Raw genomic sequence first — 26,310 nt, forward strand, 5'->3', positions numbered from 1 at the left:
TTTGCTAAACTTTTTCAGAACGATATCATAATGAAATATAACTGTAAAACTCAAGTTGACAGTTAAAACTTTTATTTCCAACTGTTTAAATAATACTGACAAACATGAAATAGTACATATATCACAGGCAAAAACATACAGAATGACAAGATAATAAGTTCTGTATGAAAGGCAGTATAAGAATATAGCAATATCCAATCTCAAAAGTATAAGTTGAATTCTTTGATTTGACTTTGCAGACAACATTTATGACTGTGACAAAGAGGTGCGATTTATAGATTTAAAATTGGGTGTAAAAATGAAAATTTGGTTACCACAATACTTGCAATCAAGGAATATTGATATTTGGATAAAGGCACCATATTAACAGCTGTGTTCCCTACATTTCTAGCAATAATCTTAAGTGTAAACCCTTGCATAACCAGCAACCCTGCATAAATGTAAATATAACTTATTCTCCCCATAATAGAGATTCTAAAAAGACTAGTTCAAAAAGATCAATTATATATAAAAAAAACGGTAAAACTATAACAGCAGTAATAAAAATAAAACTATCTAAAATAGTGAATATAAATATGTACAGAAGACAATCAACAATAGATTTATCACAGATAACATGATGAGGCAATAAAATGATTGGTGCAAGATAAACATGTGTTTGATCATACAACAAAAAACACAATGTATTACAAGAACATACAAAAATATACCTAAATTAGATAAAATATCAATGCTGAAGTCACAATACTATAAAGGTCTTGATTTTTGCATATTATTTCTAGAGAACCAGAAGAAAAGAAAATAGCCTTGCAATCCGTCATAATTTTTTGGACTAGGGTAAGAGGTCAAAACCACATCACACATACTGACACATTGATGTTATTTCAAGAAGCATGGAGTGAAATTTAGAAAGGTTAAGCCTCAGGACATCTTGCTCTGCAAGAAACTACTTTTGCATTTACTATTATTGTGAATATTTTCTTCAAGATTCTACAAAACTGCCTTCTACTGATTACTGTTTTACACATGTGTGTGCAATTTAAATGCCAGTTTTTCTCCATTCAAGTGGGCGAATAGATAAGGGGATGAAGAAATACCCTGTAGAGGAGTAGATGTAAACCCCTAACTCAGTGGTGAATTCAGAAGGGGGATGGACCCCCCCCCTTTTTTTTTTGGAGGATCACCCATTCATATGGTTGCAACTCCCTTTTATCCTGGGTTGGGAACCCCCATTTTTAAAATGGCTGGCTCTGCCCCTGTGGCTAATGTTAGCAAGTGTAAGAACACATTACACTAATCAAGTCATTTGTAATTTTGGTTATTTCATACATGAATGTTTGACCAAGAGGTTTTTCATAATGTTAGTATACCAGTATGGAAATGAATTTAATGGGAAATCTCTTTTTTCTTCCTTCTTCTCCTGCTTGGACAAAGAAATCCAACTGTCAATATAACCACCATCATCAATAGACATTGGTGAGAAATAGCATAGAGGCTATCATTTACAGAAGGAGTTTATCTTCGAATATATTGGCTATGAATTGAATGTTATTAGATACTAAGAAAACTTGAAATTAAAGTTTTCAGTAAATGTACTTACTGAGTATATTAAATGGTCAAATGTCAATTCCAGTTACTGGAATGAAATTTATTGTTAATACATGTAAAATTGAGAAAGGAAATGGGGAATGTGTCAAAGCGACAACAACCCGACCATAGAGCATGACAATTGAAAATCTTAAACTTACAAATGCAACTGTCAAGAACTTAGCACACTTAACCATAAATAGCACTTTAAACAAAAATAAAAGTATCACAATTTACAGAGACTTCAATATTGCATATTTAAAAATTAAAAAGCTTGCGAAATTTTCCAAGCCATCATGTGCTTTATGCACTTTCATTGTCTTGCCAAGGATTATAACAATCTCTCATTCATATATTTCGTTCATCACTTTCAGATAGTTACACACTTCTAATCATAATTCTTGCCTATAATGGACGAAACATAACATGATTGCATTTTACACAATAATTGTCAGTACATTTTTCTCATGCATGCTGTAAATATGCCCTTATAAAGTCATTGTAACTAACTTTCCCGTCCAAATTTTTGTCATAGTAAGATAAAAGATGGAAAAATTCTTCCTCTGAAAGATTCACATTAAACTGACGTAAAATTTGTCTAAATTCTAATGAGTCCACTATTCCTGTATTACCACTATCCACATTTCTGAATGTTCTTCTCATCTCTTTCCAATGCTCTAAGACACAGTCTCTGACACGTATCATTGCATCAAAGAAATTATTACTTGTGTGCCCAGCTGACATCTGAAAATGAAATTAATAACAAATTCTTAAACTTATTATACCAGGTGGTAAAGAATGTCTTCAAAGACACTTGATTAAAATACATAAATTTAAGCCTATTAAATTCTTTATATTAAAAAACTGGAGTAAGAGTTTATTTAAGTGTAGAGTATTAACTACCATCTGAATTCATTCATTAATTTTTTATACATAAATGCTGAAGTTAAGGTTTTAAAGTAACTAATAGTATTCAAAGGTCTATCCTAATCATACACGATTAAATAATTTCTAGAAAATAGATATCATCCTTGTTACTATGGAGAAAATATCTTACTGAAGCTCTTGTAGGTGGCAGTTTTCTTCTCGACATCAAATTGGTTTCTTCCTTTGGTTTCAGTGATAGAATAAAATGGCGTAAGAATTCTACATATGCAAACGTTCCATTTTCTTTCAAGTCATACTTAGTCATCAAATCAAAAAACTCTTCTTCTGGCATATCAACACCATTGGCTATCAAGATATCTGCAAACAAAAGCAAAAAAACTAGAGAATCTGTGTAATGTTTTGTTTAGTAATTTACTCTATTCCTTAAAACAAACCTGGAAACACTAGCATTTGTAATTAGCTACCTGCCTGGATAAATTAATAGAGAAAAAAAAATAATCTCAAAATTATCCTTGCTTGGCATCATATAATGGCATGGAAATGAGACTGATATAACTTGTATTATTGTCATTTCTGCAGATTTTCTTTTTTTTAAATGTTGAGTTGATATTCAGGTTAAATAAATTTGTTGAATTTTATTTAAAGTTAATTTAAGTTTGCAGACTTTGCAGAATATGTTGTATAAAATGTGGTGGCCTATAAATGTTATCATTAGGTTTATAAGTTTGTTCATCATAGTTCAATACATAAAATTTGATTTCTTTTTAATTAATCTGAAAATGTCGAAATACAAAGTTTAGAAAGGAGATAAATTGCGCGAACACAAAGGTGACAACGAATAAAAGTGGCTTTTTCATTGACAAATAAACTGTTACCATATAAATCAATGTCAAAACTATTGTAATAGCTAAAATGTTTTGCTTAAAATTTGGCTGTATGAAATAATAACAAATTTTGATTTTGAAAAAAAAAAACACTAGCAGAAAGTAGATACCTCTTAGTTGTTCAACTTTGATTGTTCCTGTATTCTGTTGGTCTTGGTTTCTACAATGTCTCTGAATATTTTTCCAGTTTCTAAATACAGTATTTTTCAGTATATTTTCTGCAGTTTCTGCATTAATCATAGGTGTTGATAGACGAGAACGAGCTCTAGACATCTGCATTCTACTTCCTGATCGGCCAAAATCAAGCTAGAAATAAAAGAACACTTAACATAGTCATCATTAGAATCTATAAAAATTTCTTCATCTTTATTAAAAAGCAATTCAATACATCTTAGGGCAAACTTTTGTCAATCCTTTCTGTTCTTTCAAACTTATCATCCAGTTTCACTGAATATATAGCATTCCTTTATTTCAAACAAAAGACTATAGCAAGTCAGATATTTCTGTGAATCTGATTTTCTAGGTCTGATCTCACTTTTACAACCACACGTCAACTCATTATGTCAGAAAGTGAGGCACAGTTGGATCAACAACATGTTTTCTAAATGAAATATCAACTTATTGGCCCCCATAATTTAGAGTGGAACAAGTAAAAAGTCTGCATTAATGATAACTCTAGCTCTATAAGGGGTCTAAGCACTTTAAGTCTTATTTTGCTGAATCTACCTTTCAATAGCTTAATACCAGATGCTGTTCAGTTTGATTTCATATACTATTATTTTTTTACTCACCTGTGTCATTGATCTACTCATTGCTCGACTAGGTGGACAAGCACGAGGCATGGTAGATGATGGTCTTTGCACACTTTGTTTAAGTTCTGGTTTATCTCCAGCATATCTTCGTAAGAATTCTTTGTAATCTAGATTTCCAAAATCATTTATGGGTAAACTGCCCCAGAGTTTTTCAAACTGTAAAGAAAAAACATAAATGTGTATTCAATGTGTGAAATAATTAAAAAAGAAAAAAAGAATTTGAACACTATTTTCTCATAGAATTAATATTTACAAAATGTGAAATGTTTTATTGTTAAGGCTTCTGCTCAAAGTTTAAATAAGGTCTTTCATATAAATTTGGTTTATTCTGATTGATTATGTAAATGGCACCAAACTACTGTGAAGTGATAATGTTATGCCGATATATTTAAAAAAAAAAACAAACAAATTAGGGAAATTCTACAGAATGGTAAAGGCTACATTTCAGTTGAGGAAGTACCTTTTTTTTATCTTAACAAATGTAATGTTTATAGTACCTGTTCATCAGATGTTCTCATAATATTTTTTGTGAATAGATTTTTAAAATCCTCTTTGGTGACAGCACCAATTCCAGCATAGTCCACATCTGTAAATGCTTGTGTAAGGAGGTAGAAATGACCTTGAACAGCCTCTCTGATACAATCCTGAAGGTCATCTATCATTAAAAGAGTTGGAGTCTGATCTCGGATAGATTTCTGAAGAGCAGCCAACCATTTTTCTGTGTCCTGAAATCAGCATATAAAATACTATAAAATATGACAATTACATTGCATATAACTTTTACAAATTTTCCAATAACTTTGCAGTACTGATAATACCACCAAAAAAACCCACCTATGCTGTAAATTATAAATACAGGTACTCAGATGGTTGGTTCACCTTCGTCACATTCATTCCAATACATAACAAAATTCTTGTAAAACATATTAATTTATGTATTGAAGTGGAAGTTTCTTTAATTCGACAAACCCCACATTTCACTCATCTCTAACAGTTCTTACAAGTGAAAAGATACAAAATTAAATTTTAATTGAATTTAAAGTATTAAACAACAAATGTTCATCAATATTATCTTATAACAGAATTCTGTTTGTTCTTTTTATTGCTTTACTTACTTCTTGTTCTGTTTGGTTATATTGGTCGAGGAATAAAGCATAATTGATCATGTTATCTGTGGTTTGTAACTTTGATAACAGATGTTTCCATTGCTGGTTTGTCATTTTAAATACAAAAATGTCAAGAATCCTTCTGAAATCTTCTGCTGGTATCAGATTTGACCCATTCTTGTCAAATGATCCAAATGCCTGTAAAAATAAAAGTTCAAACTGTATGATTGTTTGCTATACATGTAGAATCAAACAAACTAATTTGAAACTGTATGTTACCTCAGCTACAGTAATTGTATACTCCATTTCACCATGGTCATTTAAAAAAATCATTCACAGTTAGCATAATACCACCTTGCACTTTAATATCTTGTGGATAGTTGTCTTATATTGACAAAGCCACATTTCCCTAATACTATACAACTAATTCATAATATCCAAAAATCCACTATGGACAGATTAATTAGTGAGTTTGGGGGAAATGCTATAAAATTTAAAATGAGAATTTTCATTTTTGCAACACCTTTTCTCTCCTAATTTGGCAATAATAAAAAGTTTGCAAATATTTCTGATTTTACAGTATAAAAATATACTTTTTCTCTCCTTTTAAATTAAAAGAAATAAATGTGATAAAATATATATTCTAGCTCTTACCCTTCCTAAAACATCTGTTTGTTGAGCAACAGTTTCTCTGACCCTGTTTTCAGCATCCTGTGGCGACAAACCATGATTTTCTACAATATCTATTTTGGTTGGTCGATTACCATAACTAGATTTCCTTCCATCCTCAAATGCATGTAAAAATTCCTCATAATTCAATCTACTTCGATTTGTTCTCAAACCAATTCTATAAAAAATAAACAATAGTATTAGTTATTAATGCAGCGAAAAGTTTATTTAAAAAAAAATACCAGAGTTTAAGGCATTAGTTATTAAGTAGATATTAGAAGATGTGGTATGAGTGCCAATGAGACAACTCTCCATCCAAGTTGTTAAGTTTAATAATATTTTGAGATATCACTTAGAAATTACAGTTTGATAAGACAAGTGCGATTTGTGTCTTTGAAGTGTTGATAAATAAATATTGCGGCGTATGTACAACTGTATATAAATTAACTACTAAAATAAATACTTACGAGTCCATCAATCTGAAGAATTCTTCATCATTCATAAACAAGTTGTGATCATTGAGTACTTGCTGTATTTCACTGACTGATAATGAACCCTTTTTCTTTGTATCATACTTTCTAAAGGCTGAGTAGAAATCATTATAATTATCACGAATCTTGTCCCTGCAATGTTAAAAAAATATAATATATTTACATGAAATGATATACAAACCTGCAAATGTTATAACTTTTGTTGAAATACATCCTGTAAGAGCAGAAATTTTCGTGGAGGATTTAACTTTGTTTATTTCGTGGAAAGAATATATCCACGAAAATTTAACCTGTATATAATATCACTTCAATTTAATGGAAACCATGATGGGTTATCAATCAAACTTGATTTGTCAATTTTTTTTACAAAAAACCAAATTGTATCGATGTATCTGTAAAATGTTGATACTCTGATCTGCAAACTAAAAGTATTTGGAAAAGGTACCTAGTGGAGTTAAACGGAAAACTAAAACTCCAAAAATTGAAAGACTCCTGAAGTGTAAAAAAATTAATATACAGCTATAATATAGTTATGGATATCTATAATATAGATCAATTTTGTGAAATATCATTGATTAGGAAATGTAAACTACTTAATTTACAGGAGGTTTAATTACCTTAACTGCCTTGCTACTTGTTCAGCAGGCATAAATGCAGTTCTCTGAGCCTGGTGGAGAGTTATCCTCTCTTGTTTCTTTAATTGTGTTTCATTATGATCCAGTAAAGTTCTTTTACTTTCATCAATGATTTTCGTACTGGTACCCACATCATCAGATGGTGTAAAATGTTCTGAAACGCCCATCTTTGCCAATAAGTCGTGATGTGTGATGTATCCTTTACCTGAATCATCATACCTAAATATAACAAAAGTTCCACAATTAAATATTCTATGCAATGAACAGTATAATAAAATTATCTTTGGATTGATTATGTAATATTGTTAAGCAAGATAAATGATGTATAGTTTTTTTTACAGCAGCAGTGAAATATATTCATTTATTTAGCTTTATGTTTTTTTTGTTGATTATTCTAAATCAACTTAAGTTTTTTGTGTATGAAAAAAAGTTATTGGCAAATATGAAAATTTCCAGACTTTCTAAATCTTTCTTCATGTCAGCTTTTTATGAATAATTTTAGTTTGATTATAAAAATCAAGGTCTACTGAGTAACTTTTAATTTAGATACACAAGTTCACTACTTTATAAAATCTGATTACTTAAATAAAGATAACTTACATTTTCCAAAGCTTTTTGAATTCCTCAGGTCCCATTGGTAGCACGAATTTAAACAATAGTTCTCTGAGGTCTCTTTTTGTCACTATACCTCTACCACTAGAATCGACAGACATAAAGGCCTGAAATTCAATCACAAGTTATATTAAATATCCTGTTTCTACTATAAAGTTCAAAGATATATGATAATAAAATAAAAGAAATTGATTCAATATTTTGTACTGCACTTACCCTTATGTTATGACAATCTGTCAATATCTTCCAAAGAAATTTTAGGCCATTTTAATTTATTGTTTGATTTTAGGAATTTTGTTTCAAAAAGAAATGCAAAGTCAATACAGAAATTCAAATTGACAAGATAGTATTGATGAAAAAAATAGTCTAGTTACTATGGTTACTAACCTGTGAATAACATTGACCTCCTTGGTTATATTCCTTATTTCACATATTTTTTTTATTTCAATTGTCAATAATTGCTGTCGCACAACTAACAGTAAAATTTTTCAAATGTTATAAATTTTTTAAATGTTTAGAAGTTTTTAAAATGAAATACCTTTGCTATATCACGCCACTGTAAATGAACTTTTTCTCGTAATGCTTCAAAGGCGTTTTCTGCAGTAAATTCTGGTGTAGGCAGTGTTTCATTCCATCTGTAATGATATAAGTAAATTTTATAGATAGAGTTAACTTGAGTTCTTCTCTTTGTCTATATACAAAATATAAATACAATTCTTATTAAATGCATCGTATTACTTGATTGTCTTGGAAAACATCACACAGCTGCTAGACATTATTAAAACACCACAATTTATTTACGTATAAAAAATTCTTACAAGTGGCCAATTTTTTTCCATTTAAATTATGAAAAAGAAATATAAATTTATTGTATTACCTGTGAACAGAGTTCAGCCATTTATGACCTTCAGCTGTATCTCTGACTTCAAATCTCTGTAGAAACTCCTCATATGATATCTTAGTATTTTTACTGATTCCTAATTTTTTACATAAAATTTCAAATTCACTTTCTGACATAATGCACATAAATGAGTCTAATATTCTTCTGAAATTTCTTTTGTTTATGAGTCCATTGTGATCATCATCAAATTTATAAAATGCTGCTCTCAAATTCTGAAATAAACAAAACAGCAAATTAAATGAGTATTTTAAATTGAGTAAGTGAACTTAAATCAAACAGCAAAACAAAAAAATACCCGGCTACATCATAAAGTATTCATTTTACATAACTTATCTTAATTTTAAATAAATATATAAGTCTGTACATCATTTCTTACCTAATAAATGCCTCACATAATTTCAAAAGTTTCATTATGAGATTTAAGATTAAAGAAAAATAATAAAGCTACTCAAATCTCCTGTTGAGAGGGTGGAACCCAATTGGAAGATTTTTTCTTCTGACATTTTTTTTAATCCTCGTGATATTCATATATAGTTATTATAACAATTCCATATGTAACACATTATGGATAAATAAAAAACAATTTTTCATTTACGCTTACAGCAAAGTTTTCCCGAAGTTTTTGCCTCAGTTTAGCCTCCACCTGATCAGCAGTCATTCCCTCTTCATCACCGCGGATTGGGTTGACCCGATGGTTTCCACTTCTTTGTATATCCTCTCCAGGCCCTTGTATACGTGGATCTTCAAAGGCTTGGATGAAATCGGTGTAAGATAAGGAACCATTCTCAAATCCCAACATTCTTGTTAACTCTTGAAATTGTTCATCTGACATAACCATACCATAACTAGCTAAAACCTAACAATCAAAAAGAAATAAGTAAATTTTTTTACAATTACGTACTCAAAATTATTCTAATAGCTTAACCATTCAATTTATACATTACTAGATGTGTTTTTAAAATCATGAATAAATACCTAGAAGAGAGGTTTCACAGATTTATGTAGCACAAAAGAAATTTATCTTTTTTCTGGTTTCATTGATCTCAAAATTTTCTTTTTACTTCAATTCAATACTCAAATTTTGTTACAGCAGAATGCATTTAGTGTGAAGGTAAAATCTTTGGTGAGTTTGCTGTTTGTAGAACTAGCTAAACTTCACTATTAAACTAGCAAGCAAGCTAACCAAAGACATTACTTTTACCTGCACACTCAATATATTCTGCTGTAATCTATATGATTTTATAGAGAAGAAAAGATGTAAATTTAGAGATCGAATAACCAATCTGCAATAAGGGAAATACAAGATCAATTAATACTCAAAATAACAACAAAATGTGTAATGACTCAACAAAGACAAAATCTCATTCTTAAGAAAAATGTGTATATTTTTTATATTTTTTAAAATCTGAACTGACTGTTTAAAAAGTTAGTGGTTTAAAAACTGTGTCATTGTATCATTTAGGGATTTGTTATGTTGCTGGATAGTTTCCCGTTGGCTCCTCCCCCACATGCCTTTTTAAAATTATTTCTATGTTGCTTTCTATTGTAAGATCTTTAATATTTTACCTCTCTAAAATGTCGTTTGAAGACTTTTCCTCGCCCACTTTTATCAAATTGCAGGAAAGACTGGCGTATCTGTATTGTGTGCTGCGACATTCGGTCTTTTAACCTGATGATGACTTCATCAGCGGTCATCATTCCTGTTCTATCTCTTTCTCTCTTAGAATTCTTATATTGTCTGCACAAAAATAGAAATGTATTATTTATTACAATCCATAAACAAAATAGTAAAAATTTATAGATCAAAGTCTTGTTTAACTTATATGAAATTTTGTCTTAGTACTTTTAAAAATAAACCTAGTAAAATAAAATAATGTCAAGTTGCTGTTCAGTATAATGGATATGTTTTGATTTCATTATTTCTGTTTGATAACTAGTATAGCATCGGTGCCACTGCTAATTCAGAGGTTAGTAACTACCTTGTTGTTTTGTATTGGTTAGGATGTTGCAGAGGTTGATTTAAAATTCTGATTTCTTGATTTGTAAAGTTTTTTTTAGTATTTTGGTGAAAGTGGTTTCTAATAACCTGTATAACATTTGTCTCATTATGATAATTTGTTTTCAATTACCTTACAACTTGTTCTCCTAATCGATCATTTTCCCGCTGGTCACATCCATTGGTGATTTGATGGCTGAGACCAATAAGATCACCAGGGCGTACATCTACTTTTAAATTCTCCAGGAATTCTATATAATTAACTTTTCCATTTACACAATCCTTACATCTACTTAACATACTGAAATTAACAAGGTTCAACAATAGTTATAATCTAATGTGTCCAGAATCTCTTCTTTCATTGTTCTATCATTAATACAAAAATAAAGAGATGTGGTTTAATTGTCAATAAAAGAACTATCCACCAAGAACAAGTTTGTAAACTACAATACATCACTTTACAACCTTCAGCAATGAGCAAAACCCACATTACAAAGTAACCTGTAACAGGCCTAGGATGACAAAATATGAAACAATTCCAAATGAACACCAATGGCCTGATTTAAATAATAATATTTAACAGAAGACAGTTATAACAACCATCAACCATCAACAACCACTAAACTAGAGACTCCAACAGGTATATGAATATGTGGTCTGGTTAACATGGTTATGAGTGCTCAACCTCCCCTAACCGTTGACAGTGGTGAGTTCACTTATACTAATCATTTGTACAATAAGAAATAAGAATTAGGAATTTTTTAAACTATTGAACAGCAGGTTTTAAATTCTTGGAAATACAAAAGAATCAGTCTGATCAATTTTATTTTGCAACAAGTAATTGATATATTTTCTATATGCATTACTATTAAACAGAATACCCAAAGAAAGAGCTGATCTTACTAAACTAGTTAATTTTATACATTATAGAAAAATCCTTCAAGACTGGTTCACAGTGGATTATATAAGTGGAGTATGGCATGAATATAGTTCTTACTTTTCAAAGTGACTATCCGATACAGGAAGTACATATAAATCTATAACTTTCTTCATTTTAGAGGCAGCTATTTTTCCTTCCCTTCTATGATCATAGTCCATAATTGCACCACTAACATTCTTCCAATTTTCTGTTATTTTTTCTCTTAATATTTCTTCAATCTGAAATTATAAGAATTAGATGAGGTATGATGTAAGTTTAAATATTTACTAAATCAACTTAGTGATTTTTTTCTATTTGGGAAATATTTCTCTATTGTATTATAAAACATATAGAACTTCTACTGAAGTCTACTTATACTTTTTTTCAATTTTCTGTTAATATGTATTGAATAGGTACAAATCTTATGTAAACTGTGTGCAATCTGTCAGTTTATATATAAAATTCTTCAGCATGAATAGTGCAAAATATTTTTTCTTTGATTTCATTATAGCACATTACCATTCCATAATATGTAATTGTTTCTTTCGAGAATTAATAATTTATCAAGATTTAAGCAGAAAAGGTATGAGAAAAAGATAGTGAATGGTAGTAACAATGAATTATATATGGATATATTGCAAATACTCTCAATACTTTTGAATATATATGAAATGATTTTACTTACTGTTTCCCATGCCATAACAACAGGTTTTGTGTTTTCATTAAATCTATGTGTTGATTTTAACCATTTATGACCTTCCTGTAAGAGAAATCATTACAATACATTACTTTTAGAACAGATATTCTTGATTTTTTCTATCTCACATTCAGTCAATTTATTGTTAATATTTCCAACATTAGATTTGTTACAATTGAGGCTACAAATTTGAAATTTTGGCTATTTTCTCAAAAAAAATAATTTTGATGCAAACTTGGTACTTATTACCTGCATTAGTTATTGGGATTTTGTCATTTAAGATTAAAATGTGATTTGAACTTTTGCGATATTGGAAAAAATCCTGTTTAATTCATAAAAAAAAATGCAAGTTTAAATTATTGCAATTATAACCCTAACACATTTCATGCAATAAAAAAAACCACTGCAATAATTTCTGATTTTACAGTATGAAATACAGAAATTATAATTACTTTTTTTTCTTTGGAAAAAATGCTAAGAATTGCATATTTTGGCTTTAATATTGATTCACTTATAGGGTCTTTGCATCGGAACTAAACACATTTATTTTTTTTAAAAACAGTTATTGGCATGACACGGGTTATGTTCTTCTCATATATTTTATGATAGTATGATACTAAACCCCTAACGGGAGGGATTGTGCCTGATATTCATATGATGAAGACATAATCTTTCAATAAGTTTAATTGAGGTCTGGAGTTGGCATGTCAGTTAACTGCTAGTAGTCTGTTGTTATTTATGTATTATTGTCATTTTATTTATTTTCTTTTGTTACATCTTTTGACATCGGACTCGGACTTCTTTTGAACTGAATTTTAATGTGCGTATTGTTATGCGTTTACTTTTCTACATTGGCTAGAGGTATAGGGGGAGGGTTGAGATCTCATAAACATGATAAACATGTTTAACCCCGCCGCAATTTTGCGCCTGTCCCAAGTCAGGAGCCTCTGGCCTTTGTTAGTCTTGTATGATTTTTAATTTTAGTTTCTTGTGTATAATTCGGAGTTTAGTATGACGTCCATTATCACTGTACTAGTATACATATTTTAGGGACCAGCTGAAGGACACCTACAGGTGTGGGAATTCTCGCTACATTTAAGACCCATTGGTGGCCTAGGCTGTTGTCTGCTCTATGGTCGGGTTGTTGTCGCTTTGACACACTCCCCATTTCCTTTCTCAATTTTAAATATATTCTAAAATAATTTCAGTATTTTTTGTAAATGTGTTTTACTTTTTTTACACTACTAGTGACAGTTGAATTGGTATTTTTATTGAACATTTCATAGTTAAATTAGTTTTCTGTCATTATTGACAACCAGTACTTTTACTTACCTTCAAATCATCTGTTTCTTCAAACAGCTCCAGAAACTGATGATAAGAAATGTTGTTGGTATGAAATGGATCTAATTTCAACATAAGTTGTTTAAACTGCTCATCATCCAGACGAAATGTGAATTTCTCAATAATATTCCTCAGCTCTTTCCTGGTAATTCTCCCCTTCCGAGTCTGTAATGATACAAATTTAAATAATACCTTTTCTCTTTCAAGTAGCCACAATGCTGGTTTTGAAGTTGAAATTCATGAATTAACATATAAGAAAACCTTGTTTCGATTACACATAGCCATAAAAAGAGTAGAGTAAAAACAGTCCATAAGATGAGGTATACTGTTTAAAGAAGATTGTCATGGATTGAAGTATCAAGATTTCCGAGAAATGGACTTTTAACACAAAATTTTATCAAAGATGTCCAATGAAAAATGTAGGTCATAGTGACCAAATTGTGAACAAAAAATATTGAGCTATTAAAATATCATGTATAAGAATTGTAAAATTAAGTCAGTGACTCAAATGTTTTGAATGACTTACTTTATAAAAATTGATTTCCTAAAACATTTCAAACAAATACCTCCAAGTTACAATTTAAAAAACTTACAGCATCAATTTCCAGGAAAGCCTGTTTCAATGATGGGTAATGGTTCTGTACATGTTTGTACAAAAGCCTCCAAATATCTTCTACCTCTATAGTCTTCATACCTTCCCTGATTGGGTTAAATCTACAACAATAAATATGGATGCATGTTCACAAAATAAGTTTTACTTAAAACAATAAGCTCATTTTAAATATGTATTAATTTTTCTGATATTGAGAGTCATACTGGAAATCATATCAAAAGACATGAGAGTTCTATGATATATGTAACAAATGTGAAAGAGCAACAAAAAATTAAGGTTTGTCAGTAGAATAAGTAGTAGTCAAAAAAATGCTTTCCTGCCAAATTATTTTGTAGCAAATTTTTAACAGGTCCTCTTAAATTAATTTGACATCAACAAAATATGCTATTTCTTAAGAAACTTTTAAATATATTATCTTGATAGCACTTATATATAAATATTTTTTATTACAACTTGTCAGACATAAAGGTGGTAAATTACACTACAGGGAGATAACTGTGTACAAGTCTGCTGAATGTTTAATTTACAATGTATTGTTTAGGAAATATTAAACTTCTCAATGATCAAAATTAGTGTTTTTCAAACTGCAATATAGCCAATGAAATTTTTCTGTATGTGGTTCAAGTTTTTGGAATTTTATATTTTTGTCAAAGTAAATTTTATGAAAATTAAACAAGCCAAATTAGTTTTAGTCAATGTGTTTGGTACCACCTTAAATGTGCCTGTTCTAGTATAGTGAAACACTACATATTATTAACCACTGTATAAGACAATACATACTTGTGAGCAGGTTTAATTGGCAGTGTTTGTCCATTCCCATTGGATTGTGCATCCTGGAACTTATCTAGAAAAGCTTCCCATGATATCTTGGTGCTTCCTCTCACACCACATCTAAAAAGAAAACACAAATGAATAACTCCAGATGGATATGCATATTTTCTTGCAACTCGTTATTTATTTAAAGCTTCAAAAGGGTTTTTAAAAGATATTATTAAATGGGTAGCTATCTGTAACCTTATTTTTAATTTAATATGTATGCTTTGGGTTTTTAAGTACACTAGGTTTAATATTTTTATCAGAGATTTTTTTCCACCACTACAAGATGGTTTTACTTATCTCCTATGAGAACATGATTTTTAAACCCATGGAAAATCTTAATCTTAGATTATTCATTGTCTATAGAAAGTTGAAGAAAGATAGGAGGGTAGATCATTTTAATCTTTTTTTTAAACGTTGACCAAATAGGGAAATGTACTAGACATAAGTTGTGCTTAACTTAACATTGCTTATCCAAAAAAGTTCACAAAATAGGTTTAGAGTCGGCATGAACACTGATGACAGTAAGAGAGGCAGGAAACAGATTTTTGGCCAATTTAACATGAAATAATATTGTGATATCATTAACTTTTTAGACCATGTTTACCTTTCCATGAGCTGTGTAAACAACTGATCAGACATAGGGATTGTGAACTGGATCAGAATGGACTTCAAATCATCCAAGTTAATAAAACCATCTAAATGTCGGTCAAATGATAAAAATATCTTCTTCAGATTCAAGTGGTTTACTCTCATCTACAAAATATACAAATAAAATAAATACTCAGTAAAATTAATTTATATGTAGATTTTGCTTTTTTTATGCCCCCTTTTTGTGATATAATCTCGTCATGAATGCTAGTATTTATACATCCTTGAATTTCTTAATTTTGAGTTTGAGTGTTGCTGATGAAGGTAAATCCAGATAAATGCTTCAGACGCACCAAATTCCAAAAACATTTTTTTTCAATATATATACAATCTGCAACAAAATAATGTTCTTTTTATCAAGGGGTTAATTACATCCTCATCATGCATATTTTATGTATCAGTTTATGTTAATTACTAGAAATTAAATTTGAAAATGATCACTGGCAATATATATTTACCCTATTTCTGAATTCCAGTTCTATCTGATTAAAGTTCATTTTCTGTAAAGCCATTTCATCATCTCTCCTCTGTTTAAAGTGTTTTCCTGACTGTTGTGGTCCCTGCTGTTGCCATACTAAGGCTGAAGAAAAAACAAATAATGATCATCACATTTACCTCAGTTGTGACTACTTGGCAAATTTAAAATCGGAACAACCCAGAATTAAAAAAACAATTCCATGTTTGATGATTTGTATAAAGAAATAAAGCATTGTGTATGATGTACAATTCTACTACTAAAAATATGATGTAAACAATCCAAGATATTAAGTGTAACAAGTCCAATTTAGTTAGTTATTTGGATAAGATCTTTTACTAAACCAAAAATTCTCAAATAATTTTTGTATTTCGACATATTTTTTTTATTACTTATCATTATCTGTGTTACAATCCTTTAGTTTAGATGGTAAATGAAATCATTCAAAGAAAGGCACTGCCCATTGACATGTAAAGCATCAATAGAATCAACTACAATCCCCTCAAATACTGAATTTATGAATTCTTCCTATGATATCACTCTGGGGACAATTCTTTTGTGTGCCAATGTTAAATAATTATCAAAAAATAACATTTAAACTTGTATTAAAATGATAGCGAAAAATAAGCTCATACATTTATTAAAAAAGTTGATTTGTTTCTTATCCCTCATGCTAAACAAACCTTCAAATTCTACTTTCCCAAGATTATTGTCAGTTAAAAAAAATTTTGTTTCTCTCAAAACAATGACCTTTTCATTTAGTGCTTTAAAATTTTTATACAATAATCAGGTGAAAAAATAACATGCAATAGCCATGTGACCGAACAGTGTAAACGTGCTTTTTTTCTAAAATCACATAACCTGACAGCTAGTGTATAAACATGCCTATCTCTCAATAACTTATCATGTTATCATAATAATCACCAGTCTTCAAAAGTAATACACTTTGGACCAAATATCACAGATTTTATAACTGAAAATGTTCAATTCCATTAGACAACAGATTTACACCAAAATGATAGGAAAGGGTAATAGTTATGTGACATTTTCAAGGTTTGATCAATAATTTTAAACAGTTGTGTGGACTATATCCAACATAAACAATATCATACTTTCAATTCCTTTTGTTTAAATTGGACATCAATTTTATTCTTCATATATGTCAAATAAGATTTACAACTTTTTAAAATGTTCCGTTAAGGCATAAAGTGAATTCTATAAACATGCAATATGTATGATAAACAATGAAGTACATGCTTCAGTGGTTAACACTTCACCTGGTTTCTGTGGCAGTTAAGACTGAAAAAGATTCACTCATACAATTCAGATACTGTGTAGCAAGGACTTCTGTGAGACGAACATCTTAAAGTGCATGTGATAATTTAAAATGTCTGTGAAACTTGAAATTGGACATCGCTTATTTTGGGTAAAATTATAAACCAAGATGCACTAAAGAGCTCAATGGTTAACAAAGTTGGACTTTCAGATTGTAAAAAAACAACTCATTAAAAAAAAACTGATGAATTTATCTTAAATTTTAGAACTGAAAACTTTCAAAAATTCTTATTTATAACTACTTGTAAAACAAAAGCTTTTTGATATTGGACTCACCTGATTAAAAAAAAACTAAGTTTGAATTTCTTTTGTGTCTGATGGTCAAATTCTATGATTACATTCAACATTTTTTCCAGTAAAATATAAGAGTGCATTTTATAAACCATAAATTCTTATTTGGTGGCCACAGTAAACAAAAATTTTATAATGAAAAGAAACATTATGGCAATTTTCACTTTTTTATTCAGAATATTGCTGACAAAGTGATTCAATTGTGATATATAATTGATGCATCCAAAAAAGTTTTTCAAAATGCATGTAAGAATGAAACAAGACAGCATAACTTACCTCCTTTAGCATTGTCGGGTAATGGTCTTATTTGATTGGCTACAGCTATACCTAATCTGTGTAAAAATTCTTTGTAATTCACCATACCAGTGTGGTGAAAATCATATCTCTGCCACAATCTGTAAAAACATAATGAAACTATTTACCGTTTAAAGGCAAAATTGCTTAGGTGAGTTTTAAAACCTAGCTGTAAGTCAGCTAAAGTATGTAATCCAATAAAAGATAGAAAATTTTATAAACAGAACTGATGTTTTTATCATTTCAGTACTACATGTGTGAAATTGGGAATCCAAATTTTTGTTTAGTTTTTTAGTTGGGAAAAACTGACACTACTGTCATTAGATGTGTAGCATGGATAAATGTAGATATGGGGTTTGTGTCAACAGTTAAGCCCACAAAAAAAACAGATAATCTAGAACAGACATTATAGTACAATAACGCTGCACAACCTGAATGACAATGATTGTTAGCAGATTTCACCAGTTAACCAAAGAAATTTAATCAATGTGTTTCACCAAATTTTGAAAATATCCCTACAAGGTTCAAGATGAAAAACACCAATAAAAGCAATTCTAATGATAAGGTTATTTTGTTTTCCTGTTCATTCATTTAAAATCGTCTTTTAGGGAAAACATAGATTCATGTCTGTCATATTTCTTTTTTTTGACAAATTGTTAAAAATTAGGCTGTAAGTTTACTCAATTGACAATTCAGTTGAATTGAATTGTTTCCTATTTTTCATGTCTGGCCTTTTATAGTATGAGTATACAGTATGGTTTTTTTCTTATTGTTGAAGTTCATACAGTTGCCTGTATTTGCTTACATCCACTTAATTTAAACTTTGATAGATATAGTTGTCGCATCATACCACATCTCCTGGTTTTTATATAGCTACCTTCTTCAAATAAACCTACTTATCAAACTGCTGATCATTCAGTTTAAAGCAATAGTTTTCTATCACACGTCTCATTTCATGTCGCTGGATCTTCCCATCCCTGTTGTAGTCAAATAACTGTAAGGCTTTTATAACTGGCTTCACATTCCCACTTATCTGGAAAATAATACAAAATGAATGAAAATATTTTAATTCACAACTAAAAAGGGAAATGAAGTAACAAGGGGAAGCAATCTTGTACAAGGTGTTATCAATTAGGTACATTTAGAGTTATCTCCCATTGTATGCTTTTAATATTTTTTGGTGACTTGAAAACTTTTAATTCAGTACCAAATTTGGTGTGAATAATACAAAGGTTTTTAACCCAAAATTTGAATAACCCCAGGCAGGATTTCAAATAACAGATTAAGAGTACTTGAAGCAGGAAATCAGAGAAAACGTCAATTTCACTATGTTTTATTTTTATTTCTCCAAGTTTGTTCTTGACAAACCACAGGAGGCCCTTATTTCTGGTTAAGATCTTAAATTTAAAGACAGGCATGACAACAAAACAAAAACCAACATTCTTATTATAAGTTTACAATGCCACATTATTACCTTATCCCTCAACATCTTTTCTATCATGTCAACGTTGATCTCTCTGGCAGATGAAGGTGGTAACATCATCCTGTAAAATACATTAATACACTGTTCATCCCTGTTGATAGATATATATAGTAATAGTTTGAGAGATATCAATAATACAACTGACATCATAAAAACTTTTTCAATTCTTTGCTTTGAGAAGGAGATTGGATCTTTTTTTAATTCAACAACTTTTATTAAAATTGAAATATATATATAAAAGAGATACATTAAACCAATTCTAAAGCCAATGGTAATAAACAACAGTCATAATCTAGCTAAATAACTTTTAAACTATAAATTCAAATTTAAATTTTCTGACTGACAAAAATATCATTGTAACATTTTTGTACAAACACCTCTTGAAAAGCACCAAGGGATTGTTTAAATAGTACTAGTAATTTTAGATGAAATTAATAGTCTTGGTTTTTTTCCAATTGTGTGCATAGATTTTGTTGTTAATCATATTCATTCTTTCACAATATATTGATAAAATATAAAATGCTCTGAAGAAAAGAAAATAAGATTCTACCAAAACTTACTTCTGGAATCCACCAATCCTACTCTGTGAGGTAGGAGGTCTGTGTTGACCATAAAACTTGTTCAGGAAGTCACCATACTTCACAGTGTTATTAGAGTTCTTTTCAACCTACAAAATTAGAAAAAAAAATACATAATGTGCATGTTTATCATAAGTAGTAATATATATATATATTCATATCTTATAACATGGAATTATGTTTTAGTTTGAAGTCTATAATAACCAAGGCAGTCATTTCCCTTAATAAGATTATTTTTGGAATATGTAATGTATATTATGCCTTCATATTGTGCATAATTATACTTGTCTCAAAACCCTTTCATCACAACTTTTAAACTACTTTAAAAAAATTGTGAATAAGACACCATTTGATGGGTGAGTCTATGAAGTTGTGATTTGGGGTAAAAAAAATATTGAAGCCATATTATTCTATTTCTAACTTGTCTTGCTCTACTAGTTTTCTTTTCTTTTGACTTAAAAAATACTTAAGAATAAAAACATGTATATTTTTATACAACCCTCAAGATGTATTTAAATACTTTTTTTTTTTAAATAAAAGCATTTATAAAAATTCTACATGACCCTGTCATCCAAGTTCCAACATAATGTATTATAATCTATTTTCAAAAACATTTGTGATAAGTTAAAATCTTTTGTTTCTATTTAAATCCTGTCTAACATTTATCATAAGAATCTAATCATATTTTAGCTGCTCAGTTAAACTGCAAAAAGACATGTAACCATTTAAATAATTTATCAAACAGAGATATCTAGATAGGCTCATCTTGCTTAATTGTCTATTTAAATTAAGCCTTTGAATTTTGAATGTTCAATAATAATTGATCAATATCATTTTGACAACATTTAAGACAGTTTATGCATTTGACAAGAACTTTAAACATCTGCAGCAACCTTTAAATCTGAAAATTTGATCCAAACAAAATAATCGTTTACCATTTACAATAAACAAGGAAAGATGTGTAACAAATAATATTGGCTTTATAATTCATGTAGAGCTTTATTAATAAATATTCTGGCCTACATCTAAATAAATAAACAAACCCCTAAAACTATATTAAACAAGGTAATATTTTAATTAAAAAAACTGTGGATTTGGGCATCACTAACTAATTTATACCTGGCCTATCACCTAAAGTTAACTATACCTAGATGCTCTAATAGCACATTTAATAGCTAAAAAGGGGAAAAGTTTGTATCAAATTTGGAAGAACAATATGATGTCAGTTTCTTATTTATTTACAATTCAAGATTATAATTCCACACATTATTATCTCACTGATTAATATTAGAAATGAAAAGCTGCTTTTATATTTTATCCAACATGCTATTAGAGAATTAGTTGTTAGACTTAAAAAACCTAAACTTCAAATTGAAAAATCAGTCAAATGTTAAATGTGCTATCATGCAGTTTTATTAATGCCAAATCAAAATTAAACATTAAATTTGGATGAACATGCATGCATGAAAAATAAATGATTGCAATTTATTGAAAAATTTGACTTAATATGTAAAAAGATCATTAATAATATACATCAGTGATTTTACTCTACTTCATAATAAAATAAAAATATATTTAACAAATAACTGACATCGTATTCCAATATTTATTAAGTTTGAAAGCATTACGACAATAAAAAGTATATTTTCAAAGTTTGGAGTGAATAGCTAGGACAAAATGTACAACAGTTAAAAACACGCAAGATGGAGAAGCCTTATAATTTTATGAAGCTTTATAAATCAGTATGGCATTTAAAATCACACTTAGTTTATACAGAAGCATATACAAAATATAAAAAGTTTCAAAAAGATATGTGATATGTGTATGGTGATATTAAATTTCAAACAGTAACTTTTTGTATAAAAAATATACAGACTGCAGGATAAGATAAACTTATATGACAGCTTCAATTTCGAACAGAAAAATATCACAAAAATGGTTATATGGCAAGGTGTAAAACAAAGGTATTGCAAAAAATAGAAATGTGTGGTACAAAATTAGAAGGTATTTTAATATAAAATGTGTAAATAAAGCTACAACCAGAAATCGTGAAGTACACCAAGTGCTGAAGGTAAATAGCCATCACACCACTACACACTGCAGGCCGCGTATGATACCTTTGCCACGACCGCATCGTACTGTTCAGTGGTCATGGGGAAACAAAAGGATTCTAAAACCCTTCTAAATTCTCCTTTTGTTACACCCCCATTGTTTTCAATATCATAGGTCATAAAGGCCTGAAAACAGAAATAGAAACAATCAAGGTTGGGAATAACAGAATTCACAGTGCACAGACATAAATATTTTGTCACTCTAAATCTTGCAATAATTTTTTTGTCAAAAAAAAAAAAATTTTGAAGCTGTTTATGGTTGGATTTAACAAACACATGCAGACATAGGATTGTCTAAAAATTTATTAAGTCATTATTTTGTCTCCAATTGTATTTGTTTTCCCCTGGTGTAATTTAGTTAAAACATACAGAAATTTTCAGGGCAAAATAACATACTTTTGTGTAAATCCATCATCAAAATATAAAAACTCTGAATCAAATTTATAACTTAATTACAACCTAAGTCTGTGATAATGCTGCTTCAAGTTGTACTATCGTAAGAAGATAGAAATCCGATCAGAAATGACCAAAGGGATATTTTGAACAAATGTATAGTTTTATAAAGTATATAGTAAAAAGTGACAAATACAGATGTCTATATGTGCACTGGAATTTTCTGTTTTGTGCTTTGAAAAGGAATGTTAAATTAGTTTAGAAAAATAAATTAATATTTCTCTGTTAGTTAAGGTAATTAAAAAATATATACATATCATTGTAATTAATATAGTTAACTTTCTGAAGAAACAGTCTTTAGGATGTGGGTTAAACTGAACAATAGTTGATTTGTACATGTACAAAGATAATTTTGTATGAAATATATATAGACTACAGGACAAGATTTTGACATTAATAAATATGAAATATAAAAGTACTTATACTTCATACTTGTTAACATTGAAAAATGTTTACTTGAAAGTTGAAAACTGAAGTACACTGACTAAGAACCAGAAAAATTAATTAATAATTTGAACTTATTGGATATCGATGTACAGTTAAATAAAAAACCTAATTTGTTTATACTTATAGTGCATGTATATATATATGTCAGACCCCAAATTCCATATGAATGTTGTCAATACAGTTTAAATCAACAACAATTCCTACATTCCTGGTTTTATGTGGTGTATCATACAGGACTACAATGTGACAAAACTGTGACCAACAGTGCAATCTATATGTGTATATAGTTGGCTACATGCTGTACAAACACACGACAGATATTTATTATAAGCTTAGATATGATAATCTTGATTCAGGTATAAAAAAAAATGTTTACATTACATATATCTTAACCCAGACAAAGGAAATTATTTGTAAAATTCCTGAATTGTTTCTAGCACCAATATCTGAATGGCAGTTAAAATCCTACTTTTCATGTGTTTGCTCAAATAAGTTGTTTCAGTTAGATGGTGAGAGAGAGAGAAAAACATATATTTATTTATTTTACTAATGTTTGGTAAAGGATCTCCATTAATTTGAAATTTGTTATCTTTCATTTCATTACCGATTCTTAGAATCCAAAATTTTGTAAATCAAAATTGACCACACTATTCTGTTTATTGATTATTTCAAATGATATGATAGCTTCACAAATATTAAAGACTTTTTTATCTAGATATGCTCTTTAAATGCATACCATTGTAAAGGTTGTCACTTCTTAAAAATGCTGGCTACAACCATGGACTAAACGTACTTTGATGTAGAAAAATGTAATTGCTGAGAAACATATATGAGCCAATTTTTTTCACATTGTAGTCAGTATTTGAGGAGCAAATCAATCATGATTATTATCATTAAAAGCACAATTATGACATCCTGGTTCAGGAAGTATCAATTTAGTTCTTTATTTTCCATTTTTCCTTTAAATGTTGACAACATGGCTCCCTTGTGAACCTTATAATCCTTTTTAACATTTGTTCAATAACAGGTGCAGACAGTTTAGTTAGGCAATATTTTCACTCATTAAAGCACACAACAACAAAACGTTTCATACCTGCATTATGTCTTGGTGTTTGGTCCTCACCTTCTCTCTCATTAAAGCCTCTATCTCTATACTAGATAGACTGGCATTAGGAGATTGAACAGAGCTTGGAGAACCTAAAAATAAAACAGAAAATTTACAATGCTGTGAAGAACATCAAGAAACGATAACACATATAAACACAATTGTATATATATGCCTTAAATGGCTATTATAAAAGCAGAACAAATGCTTTGTGAATTTGGTTACTTCAAAAGATTATATTTCGAAATTTGTAGCAAGACACCCTATGCAGACAATATGCTTATTTGTATTTCCTTTATTTTTCAAGAGGTATGATGTGAATAGTGCAGTTACAAATATTGTAGCTGTTGCATCTCATATTTTTTACAGTATTTTAGTCACCATTTTTTACTTTAATAAGTGTATACTGTAAACCAATGCCTTATTTTTAATTACCGAGAGAAGATGGAGGACCATTCCGCCCGGATCTAAGTCTGTTTCCACTGTTTTTAACAGAAGGTCTCTCTGTTAAAGGTGCACCCTGAGAGTCAGGTAAAAAGATTGGCATGACAGCTGCAGATGACATCCTGGGAAATAAAAAAATATACATATAGTTTAAAATATAATTCCATTCAGAACATAAGAACTATATCCTTGAACAATATTGGTTCATACATGTAGTTGGTTCCAGGAAATTTTGTACTACAGTCTACAGGAAACTATATCACACAGAGATGCAAAATACAAATATATTTTGACCCTCAAATCCAACCTCTTTTCAATTTTCAATTAAGATATATTATATGTTTAGGTTCATATAAACTAAAATAAAAGACACCTGTATATAGTTGGTAATCTCTTATTGACATCAATTGCTTTTGTTTCTTAATTTAAAGTTAAGATCCTATTGACATCATAATACCTTGCATGATGCATCTCTTGTTAATATATAAACAGTAATCATGGTAATCACCAAAAATTTGGTATAACTCATCACAAAAAGTATGATGATTTAGTCTTTGAGATAAGAAAATCAAAGATGTTCAAATATAGATTCCGTATGACTACTTATATACATTTATGTATTCTATTTCTGCTCAGACGTTTTCTAAAAGTGTTGCATCTTAAAGAAAGGTTGTTGTTTCACATCAGTAGTTCAAGTGTTTGGGTCAACTCAAGGGTCACAGAATCCCCAGTAGCAAAATGGTCTATTAATAATAGTTTAAACTTTATAGATAATATTATAGTTATCACATACTCTGCATCTTGAATTAACTTTATGTAGGGGGTCTTATTGGGGGGTTCCAATCCCGGATCCCGCTTACTGTTTTGTCAGATTCCTGTATCCCGCTTACACTATGTACGTAAGCAATTCTCATTTTTTTGTCATTTCCCGGGTCCCGCTAGACCTCATTTCCCGTTTTCACGACACAATAATTTGACTTTCCCGTGTCACGCTTACCAAAACTCGGCAATCCCGCGTCACGCTTAGACCCCAATGAGACCCACTATGTAGGTTGTAACTATATATATATATATGCTCGAATGATTGTAAATGAAGTGATTCTGATAAGTTGTGGGTAAATGTGATGTGTCAAATATTGAAACTGACATTTAAATGTATTAATCCTGTGGTAACAATTGATGCCTTAAATTTTAACATTATATATGATATAAAAAAAAAAAAAGTAGTGGCTAGTGCAACTATTTCATTGACAGTAAATAAAGTGAGCATAAAAAGGAATTTATGAATGTGAACAGCCAAACAATGTACCTGGCATATAAATGTATTTATCCTGTGTTGACAATAATTGGTGCCATAAATGTTAAAACATGATCAAAGAGTCAAGCGTATCGTTGCCAACTGTTTTCACTTCCGTTGTCATGAAGCGATAGTGGTGTCCTCTATTGGGGCGACAACAATTTTAGAACCGGAACAAGATAGATTCCGGGATTTTTCTCTCAAGATGTTTTAATATTCCATCGATTCGGTCAGTAGTCCTAAATAAATTTTTAAAACCACAGACATAATTATTGAAAAACACTCTGTTTTTTTAAACTTTAAATCTCTGCTTCAGTACATCTCGACTGACAGACTCTTAATTCCCAATTTTCCTTCATGTTTTAACTTATCATTTTTT

The 26,310-nt window shown here is 29.7% G+C and overlaps 1 protein-coding gene across 4 annotated transcripts; it reads right to left on the reverse strand.

Moving 5' to 3' along the window:
• Window positions 1–55: 55 nt before the first annotated feature.
• On the reverse strand, window positions 56–26,083 carry LOC139492070 (EF-hand calcium-binding domain-containing protein 6-like). Of its 4 annotated transcripts, none has more exons than XM_071280194.1 (30): window positions 25,944–26,083; window positions 24,626–24,756; window positions 24,179–24,282; window positions 22,192–22,311; window positions 20,057–20,163; window positions 19,488–19,557; window positions 18,910–19,046; window positions 17,996–18,114; window positions 16,077–16,198; window positions 15,575–15,723; window positions 14,932–15,042; window positions 14,132–14,252; window positions 13,530–13,703; window positions 12,186–12,260; window positions 11,579–11,739; window positions 10,715–10,882; window positions 10,152–10,323; window positions 9,187–9,441; window positions 8,562–8,797; window positions 8,223–8,319; window positions 7,673–7,791; window positions 7,055–7,291; window positions 6,414–6,569; window positions 5,932–6,124; window positions 5,287–5,475; window positions 4,669–4,896; window positions 4,151–4,327; window positions 3,470–3,665; window positions 2,645–2,832; window positions 56–2,331 (listed from the first exon to the last, which is right to left on the reverse strand). In XM_071280194.1, exons 2-30 carry the CDS (start codon window positions 24,753–24,755, stop codon window positions 2,053–2,055), a joined length of 4,590 nt encoding a protein of 1,529 aa, XP_071136295.1. In that variant the 5' UTR covers window position 24,756; window positions 25,944–26,083; the 3' UTR covers window positions 56–2,052. The 4 variants fall into 4 exon arrangements, with proteins under 4 accessions (XP_071136295.1, XP_071136299.1, XP_071136298.1 ...); XM_071280198.1 differs by having other exon boundaries at window positions 22,115–22,311; window positions 25,944–26,004; XM_071280197.1 differs by lacking the exon at window positions 22,192–22,311 and having other exon boundaries at window positions 24,209–24,282.
• Window positions 26,084–26,310: the final 227 nt, after the last annotated feature.

Source organism: Mytilus edulis, chromosome 10 (assembly GCF_963676685.1).
Source record: "Mytilus edulis chromosome 10, xbMytEdul2.2, whole genome shotgun sequence".
Lineage (NCBI taxonomy): Eukaryota > Metazoa > Mollusca > Bivalvia > Mytilida > Mytilidae > Mytilus > Mytilus edulis.

Coding starts and splice junctions, on each gene's coding strand:
- LOC139492070 (XM_071280194.1), bottom strand. CDS start 24,755: ATGTCATCTGCAGCTGTCATGCCAATCTTTTTACCTGACTCTCAGGGT. Junction 12,261..13,529: donor AAGAAACAGATGATTTGAAG/GTAAGTAAAAGT, acceptor TTTCTCTTACAG/GAAGGTCATAAATGGTTAAA. Junction 2,332..2,644: donor TGCCACCTACAAGAGCTTCA/GTAAGATATTTT, acceptor TTTCATTTTCAG/ATGTCAGCTGGGCACACAAG.